The 10,715-nt window shown below is 34.8% G+C and overlaps 1 protein-coding gene across 1 annotated transcript; it reads left to right on the forward strand.

Moving 5' to 3' along the window:
• The first annotated feature begins 2,524 nt into the window (after positions 1–2,524).
• Positions 2,525–5,995, forward strand: LOC133515513 (uncharacterized). Its single transcript, XM_061848058.1, has 2 exons — positions 2,525–3,321; positions 3,435–5,995. The coding sequence occupies exons 1-2, from the start codon at positions 3,098–3,100 to the stop codon at positions 3,730–3,732; spliced, it is 522 nt and encodes a 173-aa protein (XP_061704042.1). The 5' UTR covers positions 2,525–3,097; the 3' UTR covers positions 3,733–5,995.
• Positions 5,996–10,715: the final 4,720 nt, after the last annotated feature.

The raw sequence follows: 10,715 nt of genomic DNA on the forward strand, positions 1-10,715 counted from the left end.
CACCGATGGCGGTTGGTTTCGGCGAACTGTCAAATGTTTGTGGGTGACGGGAAATCAGTGTTGCCACCTAAAAATAATATTGCCAACCAAATCTGTTCTAAAACTACCGAAATAATGCAAGTGGCTCTTTCAAAACCTGGCTCTTTCATGCCACTTCTCCCCTACCTGCAATAACATCTTCCACAACGACACAATCTCATTTGTAGAGCCATAAGAACGTGTTATATATCTACTCGTATTTTGCGCGTTTCATTCTGCCATTATGAGTGACCTTGATAACCGGTCAAAACTGTCAAAAGCCGTGTTGTGTACGATGAATGCGTCGGTTAGTTAGGACAAAATGTTGCATTTCCTGCAGTTATTCCAGCAGCATCAGTTCGAGGAAACCAGTATATGGGCCAATTTGATTTTTATTTCTTTAGATTTCAATAAAATTTATTGTAGTAATAAGTTGAAATGCAACATAAACACAAGTGCTGCGATATACATGTATCAGCTCCAAGAGCTGCTAGTGTATCAAATCAAATAATAATTAATAAGCGCAATTCACCGTATAGGAACGGCCTAAAAAAATTCCACAACAAGATAAAAAATCGGCCCATAAATTCAAGTTCTCAGCATCCTGCTTACATTCCTGCAAGAACCGGGTAGAAAGTGAGAATGTATTATACTTAGGTAAGTATTCCTGTGTCAGTCCAGCGGGTGACTGCATCTCGATCTGCAAGTCTTGAAGCTACAGATCCGTGAGTACTAGGTGGCCGGTCCTAAATAAGTTGGAAGCAGCTAAATAACTGCTTGTATACGGGTACGTATACATTACGCATGTCACTGTTTTCTGTTTCATATTTCTTTATGCCCGAATCAAAATATATTTTATTCAGTCTCTGATAACTCAGTTATTTTAAGCGATCTACGTGGACTTGGAACACAATAACAAATACATTATACAATTCTATAATCTGTGCTTGACGAAGCTTGCAGCCATCAGATAACGTGAACGTTTAATTTAAGCCTATTCAGATCAGTTTGGATGAGTCTTTTGTATTCGGCAATACTAACAGCAGCTCATTTAATATGCTGAAAATAGAAATAATTTACCTTACGGTGTTGGTACCGTTGTTGTTATGTGTGGCTAGTAAAGTTTATGTAAGTTTTAGCTACTAATTTTATTATCTTTGAAACAAATTTCATATAAAATCTTTGATGACCAGTTTAGGCTCGAGCATTATATATTATATTATGAGCACAAATATTTGTTTCTGAAACAGCTCTGAATGTCTGAAATTTTTATTTACATGATTTTATATATGTCGGCAGCCGATCATGAAATTCCTAGGCATATCGTGAATCGTGAGATCATTGTCTCGACGGAGCCCCGCTGCTGTTTTTGGAAGGTTTGCCCTTCGGCCTTCTGAAGCAACCTAGGGAACTTATATCCTATCTATCTATTGCTTTAATTTGACAACCGTCAAAACATTGAGACGAGACAATGATTTTCACGATTCTCGATATGCTGTTATAATAATATACTAGGTAATACATATTCCTAAAATTGAATGATCTGGCGGATATTACGATCGGCCCACGACATACTCGTATACATCATAATTTACGTACCCACAACACAAGCGTTAGTCAAGGACAGACGCTAAGGATGAAATAGGCATGAATTATTTAACTATTAAGTGGATGATTTCATGAATTGATTTGTTTATTGAAATTTTATTCACTCTTTTTTTCTTTTGTTTTAAGGGTCCTTTTACTTTACGGATTACTTCGTTTTCGGTGTGCCATTCACCGAAACCCATAGATTGCGCTATAATAAGTTATCGTATGTCCAGGGCGGGACGTATTGTTATGATTTTTAACGTTACGAAAACATGCTCACCCACCAAGGTAAACTGGGAATTATCAGAATAACTGTACCATTTACTTTTCTCGAATAACTATCACTTTTGGGTTATTTCTACCCAGAATCACCAATTCACCAAGCGCTATCGATTACAAAAATAAGGGTTCCGTTTTTTGCCATTTGGCTACGGAACCCTAAAAACAGTGTCCGAAAAAACATGTCAGCTATGTGATGTGACGCATTAACTGATACCTAAATTTTGTATGAACAATTGGGACCTTTTTTAAATCAATAATTCTCGTGATTCTATATCGAAATAATCCAATTTTTTTTTATTTTTACACTTTCTGTAAACCCCAAACTAGAGAGTAAGTACCTAATGATAAAAAACCCCTATAGAGTCATTATTTAAACACATATAAATAATATTGTCGAATTTAGATGTATTTGTATGGAAACTCTAACCTATTACTCGTAAATTATGATGCCTTGGTAGCTAAGTATCGCACAATTCAAATAATATTGCATACTTACATATCCTTTTTATTGAGGTCTGTACAAAAATTGCTATCTATTTATGTATAGAGTAGGTAGATAATTTTATTTGGCGTTTAAAGAGTACGCTCACTTATTTATTTAGGTTAATCTTAATTAGTGTTCATTGCGAGTTCATACATTTACGCAAAAAAAAAAATTAAGCGCAAATAGCAAGTAGCCAGCCACACTTACTTCTTTGCCATGTTATCCGTGTTTACCACAATTGTTATAGTCGAAGGCGCAGCTCATAAATTACGATGTTGCGTGAACAAAAGATTTCATATGGCAGGACTGGTCCTTAGGACCCAAGGATAGATTTAATAAGTGGAGCCACCAAAAACATAGAATAGATTTTATCCCAAAGAATCCCTTAAAAGTGAAGTTAGGGAGGTGTAGGTTTGTATGGGGAATCACTAACCGCTCAACTTAACCGATTTAGATAAAATATGTCTACATCTTTGATTTAGTTGAAAATGATACCATACTTTACTTAGAACCTAAAGTTAAGCAACTATTAACTCCAGACATGGCCGACGCTGAAAAAACCCTCTCCGCTTCTTAAATACATCTTAGAAACACAAAGATTAATTCTGCGAAAGGAAATCTTTCATTCAGAGAACGTCGTGCACAGACCACTATTACAATTATGTTTCTTAATTATCTTTGTATTTCTATTTAATAAACAGTTATTTTCAGGGAAAAATTGTAATGATTGCAAACGAAAAAGAAACTAGACTACAAATAGCAAATCCGTGCAAGCATATATTTGTCAAACCTATATTTGAGTCGCTGTTCAATCTTACAAAAAAATGTCAAATTGAAAAGGTATTTTTTTTTAATTTAGCAAGTAATTATTTTGATTATTGGAGTAAACACGGTTTTTATTTAGAACATAAAATTTCTTTTAATTGGTTAGAGTCAGACCAAGATAAGTTGGCGGCGAATTTGGCAGCCCAAACAGTTTTACGTTTAAAATAAGTAATAACACTTGCAATTTTAAACATCAAACTTTTATGAAATTATGACGTTTACTTAACACTTGCACAGGCTGGGCTATCAAAATTGCTGTCTATTTATCTTCGTCTAACTCTATTTACGATATTCAATCTGAACTGTGGCATTGGTTTCCGATTAAATGCTTGAATAGTCATTTTCCGCTCATCTATTATGATTTTATTTTTCAGGGGCTGTACCAGAATGAAGTGGATGTGGGAGGGTATATCACCAATTACTTCGGCGGTAGTTTTTTCTATGGAAATGTTACTTTCAAGTCATCTTTCTACAGTGACGAATGTAATTTCAGTTGTACCTCTATAGGAGTTGAACTGACGCCTAAAAAATAAGTTAAGTAGGTATGCAAATATATTATTATGATTTTAGTGTGTGTTATTTTTTGTTTCTTACCTTACTACTAGAGTTACACCAAGCTAAGTTGGCAAAGATTTTGATAGCCCAGCCTGTGCAGGTGTTCAGTAAACGTCATAATTTTATAGATGTTTGACGTTTAAAATAACACTTGCGCTGTCTGTGCTATCAAATCGCTGCCACTTACCTTGGCCTGACTTCTACTATTACTTTTATGGTCTAAGATACGTTATAAGGAATATCTATCCTCATCTGTTATTTATTTGCAATGAGAAATATATGATAGATAATCACATTATCACATTGCAAATAGGATGCCTAGTAAAATTGCGTACGGACAGTTTTTTTTACTTTTTTGTGTTATTTCATCGTATTATAATATACGAATGAATTATTTTATATATTATGTAACTGTAATAGGCTGCATCATTAAAAAGTTGGTCCAGTCAATGGTTGCCTAGGTAGTTACATAGATTTTAGATAAACATCGCTTAACCTAGGTACATCTATAGCTCAGTCACAGAGCCAGTTATAAATGTAGGTATTGCCATTTCACTCTATATTCGTATAATAATTTGGGGCACTTTTTCTTTTTTAAATCGATAGTCCTCGTGATTCTGAGGCGAAATATCCCAAGATTTGATAGTTTTTCGAGGAAAAGGTAATAGTACAAACTCTCATAAAACTGTGGGGTCTTGGGACACTTGGTTATCAGAAAGCGATCAAAATGCGCTTAAAAGGTGGCGGCAATCACAATTCTATAATCTGTGTTCAACGAAGCTTGCCATCAGATAAGGTAAACGTTTCATTTAAGTATATTTGTATAAGTTTGAATGAGTGCCTCTTTCGCTAATCAGCGATACGAACGTACATTTAACATGTTGAAAATCGAAATAGTGTTCCTTGCAGTTACAACACTAATGTTGCTAAGTTTGGCAAGTAAAGGGTCGTATGTAAGTTTTGTTTATTTATTTAAACTTTATTGCACAAAAGAAGAACTTAATGTACAAAAGGCGAACTTTTTTTTTTAGAAGTTTTAGGCACTAATTATCTTTGATAACGGTTTACACTATTCGGTAGTAACTCCGATGACCAAGAATTTGATTGTCCCGGGTCCGAAGATTTGTGTGAAGGGCATACATATTTGTTCTTGAAACATCTCTTACCTAATACTACTTACTTACTTGGCTGGCGCGATGACCCAAAATGAGTCTTGGCCTCCAACGCAAGAGCACGCCACTTTTCTCGATGCAGAGCGAACTCACGCCAGCTTTCGCTGACGCCGAGCTCAAGGAGATCTGCCTCCACTCTATCCGCCCAACGATATTTAGGATGACCAACAGGACGGCGTCCAGTTGGTCGACCTAAGTAAGCCCTCTTACCTATGCGTTTTATATTTGTACATATCATCAATTCATCATCTAAGTAAGGTGCGTTGGGCTACCGTAAACTCGGGATACATTAGTCCTGAGGGGTAATATTACCCACCCATAAAACCTTATTTTATTAAATTAATATTTAAATCAAAACAACATCATGCGATTAATTCACTCCTGGGTAATCTTTGGATGTCGTTAAAAATAATTTACTATATCAATAATAGGGATTTAGTTTTATGAGTGTCAATTTTCTCCCTATAGCTAATTTAGCCCAAGTTTACGGTACGTTGAAAACATAGGTAAGGCAAAAAGTTTAACGTATCATGTTCAATATTTTTAGTGCAGGCACATTGTTGCAATTGCCATTTAGTTGTGCCCCGTCATTCAGTGGTCAATTCCCACTTGAATTTAGAATTAGTGTGCGAGCTGTCACTGGTCACTGGTGGTACAGTCAGCATCAAAAGTAGCGGATGAAACAACGCGCCAAAAGTATCTGATATTCCTGATAACTTTTCCAAATATAGATAAATTTCTAAAATTCGCGTTCAAAAGTATATCTTTCACAGTTTTAGTTGTTTTATATTAAAGAAATCACTTTTTGTTAAGCTGTTACAGAATGGTAGTTACTTATGAAACGTTATTTCATCCGCTACTTTTGATGCTGACTGTACTATCGTTATCTACTCGACGATTTTCAATTTTACCCAATTTTATTTGTAACTTCTATGAGAACAAAAATATGTTATAACTGAATATTAAATTTAAATTAGATTTGATTTATTAAGTCTAAATAAGGCTACTTTTCAACACGTTTCCGTCGTAACCTAGCAGAACTTTACGAGATAAGATGAACATTTTTTTTTAATACAAAAATACCTTATGTCAACTTTACTCCAGAAGGCACTGCATACTGCATACCCCGGTGTTATACCATGTTTAGTTAAATATTTTTTCTTCTTCACTGTACACGGATCATTTTCGCATTCATACGAGTTTATACAGTGTTAGAATCTAATAATCGGTCTTATCCCGCCACTATTCTTTGTCTTTTTTATTGAAGAAGGATTTTCATGTGTCCCGTATGTCCAATGACAGAGTGGCTAAGCTCATCTTTTATTCCGAGCTGCAAAATGGCAAGCAGAAACAGGGCGACTAACTTTTGCGGTACAAAGATGTGCTCAAGCGCCACATGCGGATATATAATATTGAACCATCGCACTGGGAGACTCTGGCACAAGATCAGCTGAAGTAAAGGCATACAGCGAGGACTAAAGTGCAACCCTTCGACGAGCAGAGACGAGTGGAACTCGATGCGAAACGTGACGAGTTAAAGGCCCGACCACCTGCGGTCATCAATTAAAATTTTGTCGCAGGGGTGCTGACCTGCAGTGAATGTGGCCGTATATTTCTTGCTAAAATCGGTTATGTCAGCTACCTGAGAACTCACGAACGTCGCTCTCATGAACCAGTACTACAACAGTCGCCGTGGTCGAAATCGGCCAGGACAGTATCATCATATGATGATCTTTTCAACACAAACCATTGTATTTGTTTGGTTTTACGGTGTTCCCAATGTAACATTGCTCATCTCATCAAAAATCTGTCCAATCTTACCCCAACGCACCTTACCTATCCACAATCATTGCTATTTGGTCTATACTTATAGGTAAATAGTCTAATAAGTATGTAATATTTATTAATTAAGTAAATACGTGCCTATTTGTGATTGAGTGGAAGCGAAGGTCTCAGTTTAAGCAAGGGCAAAAAATTCTTTCGTATGTCCCGATGTTCACGAGTACAAGTCGCATTCAAACAATTCATGTGAAATTTGTGAGAATTTGGCAATTTTCAAAATGGCAGTGGCTTTAGGATTCGCGATGATTGCAGCTCACAGAGCCAATAGTATTATATTTTGTTTTATTTTTGTTACTTTAGTTATATTGAATTTTTTCTTTATTTTGTTTTAAGGGTCCGTTTGTCTTACGGATTACTTCATTTTCGGTCTGCCATTCACCGAAACCGAAAGATTGCGCTACAATTCATTATCGTATATCCGGGCCTGGACGTATTGCTGTGAACGTGACGGTTACGAAAACCTGCTCACCCAGGAAGGTACTAAAAACTAAATAGGAAAACCTTTATACACCAATTTTGTATATTTGTTAGGAAGCCCTAATATATTCCCAGTACATCATAGTCAACTATTATAATAATGGTTGTTAACTATTGTTCTTTGTATTTCTATGTATAAAAAAACATTTTATCTTCAGGGAAAAATTTTAATGTTTGCAAATGGCAAGGAAACCAGACTACAAATATCAAAACCATGCGAGCATATGTTTATCAGGCCTATATTCGAGTCTTTGTATAATCTTACAAAAAAATGCGAGATTGTGAAGGTAAATTATTTATTTAAATTCTTCAGTTAGTAACTGTATTTTGGTGTTTTTTATATATTATTTATTTATTTTTATTTAAACTTTATTGCACGATATAACTAATAAAGTACAAATGGCGAACTTAATTCCTAAAGGCATTCTCTAGCAGTCAACTATCAGACTAAACAGAAACAGTAGTAGGTGCAGGCATTAAACAAAACAAAAAAAACAATAAGTAACTTAAAACAGCAATATAGCGATAAATAATATGAACTAACGGTTTATTACCGTTACGTAAATATACTATAATTACATACATATAATAATATATTAACTTATGTATCCAGTGCAAAAATACTATGACTACGATGGACAATTAACTAGTGAGCTTATCGAAAAAGTGCTTGAAAGTGATTATGGAAATTACAACATGATTTTTTGGTTGTTACCTGACTAACCTAATTTAATTGACGTTCTGTTTTTTTTTTGTTTTTTCGATTGGAGTTTACAACTAACCTTGACTAGGACTAAATATACTAATGTTGGCAACGGACTCATGACCAACTACCATCCACAAGCATCACGTTGACGGTCCGGATGCCAGACCGTCAACATTTCCAGCATCTCCTGATGGTGCCTGGTAGTGAGGCGAAACATGTGTCGACATTTGTACTTTTGGCGGTGGTTGTTATATTTTTTTTCGTGGAGAACATTAATTGCATTTTTAAAATACACAAGGAAGTATAAGGATTAGCAAAGTATTATTTTTGTTTTAACTCATATAGATTTCCGCAAAGTAACGCCCGATTCTATTAATTAACTATACTGTTAAATATATATTTTAATAATCTGTTCTATGGTGAAGTAATGATTGAATAAAAAACCGCTGTCATTCTCCTACAATTTTATTTTTCAGGGAAACTATCAGAATGAAATAGATATAGCAGGGTATGTCAGCAGTTATTTCGGAAACAGTTTTTTCTATGGGAACGTTTCATTCAAGATAAATATCTATAGTGACGAATGCAATTTCAACTGTTGCTCTGTAGGACTTGAATTGACACCTAAAAATAATTAAGTATGTATACAGATATATATTTTATCGGTGTTTTGTTTATATTTATTTAATCTTTATGCACAAGCACTGAAAATTTTACTAATGGCGCACTCAATGCCTAAAGGCATTCTATACCAGTCAATCATTGGCTCAAACAGAGACATTTATGTTTGTTTTGTGTTTTGTTTCTTACCTATTTACATATATGCCAAACATATAAATCAGAGTAAAAATTGATATTTATTTCTCATATATAAGTATGTATAGTTCTACCTACTTAGGGTTCCGTACCAAAACGACACCTCTATCTTGATTTTTTTTATTAACAGAAATATATCCGAATTCACTTTGCAATTTAAGCGCCTTTGCGTTCGTTTCAAATTCTACTTACTGGAATACACTAGACACCTTCTTACAAAAAAAAAATTAAATCGGTTCACATGATAAAGAATTATCCCTGAAAAATCCACATACATACATTAGGTCGCGCGAACTAGTTAGCCGATTTGGCGATAGATGGAGCTATTTTTGGAACAATTTACACAATTATACCTAGTATAGTTCTGGTCAACAATCTTTCGACCTAGCTGATATTTTTACCTAGCTGGTATTTCTTCTATTTTAGGAGCTGTTCATTTTATTACAACTATTATTAATATACGATATAATAATATATCATTAGATCTGTAGGAATTACAGCTCTTTTATTACTTTTATCATTACCAGTATTAGCAGGTGCTATTACTATACTTTTAAGAGACCGAAATCTTATCATTCTTGCACTCTGCTGGTGGAGGTGAAAATTCTTTACCAACATTTATTTTGGTCATCCTGAAGTTTATATTTTATTTTACCAGGATTTTGTATAATTTCACATATCATTTCTCAAGATAGAGGTAAAAAGGAAACATATCTACATATGATACATAAGCAGTACAGCGAAGCATGAGATAAGTGAATGTTTGTACGGAACCCTCGGTGCGCGAGTTGAACAAGCTCGCACTTCATCGATTTTTTTTTGTTTTTTTTTTTATTTTTTATTTTTTTATAAATAGCGGGAGGCATGTTCTGGTCCACCATGTGTATTTAATTTAATAGGCGACACCATAGTATGACTTTTGTCATTGATTTCGTTTGAATTTGGAATTTGTTGCGCTAGATTAGAAAAATGAATTTAATTATGAATTAACAAGTAAATAATAATCCAGTATGTTTTTTTATTTATTAAACATAAACTTTAGTTCTTAAATGCCGGGATAACCAAATCAGTATGTGTAGGCTTACGGTAAATTTGGAAACGATGCCTATTATTCACTCTCAAAATTGTTAAATCCAGAAAATTCAACGAGTTGTCTTGCTCCAGTTCGTTTTTAAGCTTGATTTTCGGATGCTTACTATTAAGTTCAGCAATTATAGCATCCAGTTGGCCCATGCTCCCCGTCCAACAAATAATAAAATCATCTACGTAACTAAAATAATATAATATATTATTATTGCCTACAATGTGCTGGTTCTCAAAATGGTCCATAAAAATATCCGCCATTAAAGGACCCAGCGAGGAACCCATAGCCAAACCATCACTTTGTAAATAATACTGTCCCCCAAATCTGAAATAATTTCGTTTCATACAAATCGCAGTTATATTATTTATGCATGGCTTTGAGTAATCCTTTTTGACAGACAGGTTGAGTTGAGGAATTGTGCTTTTGGATTAGCAGGCTGCTGGGAAATGGTTGCATAAATCCTTATGAAATTTTATTCAACCTTTTCTATGTGGTGACCTAAAATTACCTAGTTCTGTAACTCGATTTGCAACCTCTTTATTTCCGTTAAAACAAATGCTACCAAAAAATAAAAAAATGACAATGTGGTGGATTTGTGAGCTATAATTATATACCACACCTAACGCTTATCTCGTCGTATCTATAATGAATTGGGGCCTAAAAGAGATTCGTTTCGCAGTAATTGCGTTGCACAAGTGTGGGCACCCGTCAAACAGGCTCGCGTCGCCGCTTCAAGCTGGATTTACGAGTACTCACTTAATCGGAGCATTTTGTCCTTTATATTGTTAACCCTTAAGCTGACACAAAACACGGAAGGTCGTGAGTTCAAACCTCGGCGCTTAGGAAAAATATGCAAAAAAGAGG

Source organism: Cydia pomonella, chromosome 2 (genome assembly GCF_033807575.1).
Source record: "Cydia pomonella isolate Wapato2018A chromosome 2, ilCydPomo1, whole genome shotgun sequence".
Classification (NCBI taxonomy): Eukaryota; Metazoa; Arthropoda; class Insecta; order Lepidoptera; family Tortricidae; genus Cydia; species Cydia pomonella.

Excerpts from the sequence above, each read along its gene's own strand:
- LOC133515513 (XM_061848058.1), top strand. The coding sequence starts at position 3,098 with ATGATTGCAAACGAAAAAGAAACTAGACTACAAATAGCAAATCCGTGC. Across the intron at positions 3,322-3,434 it reads TTAGAGTCAGACCAAGATAA|AGGCTGGGCTATCAAAATTG; the intron begins GTTGGCGGCGAA and ends TAACACTTGCAC.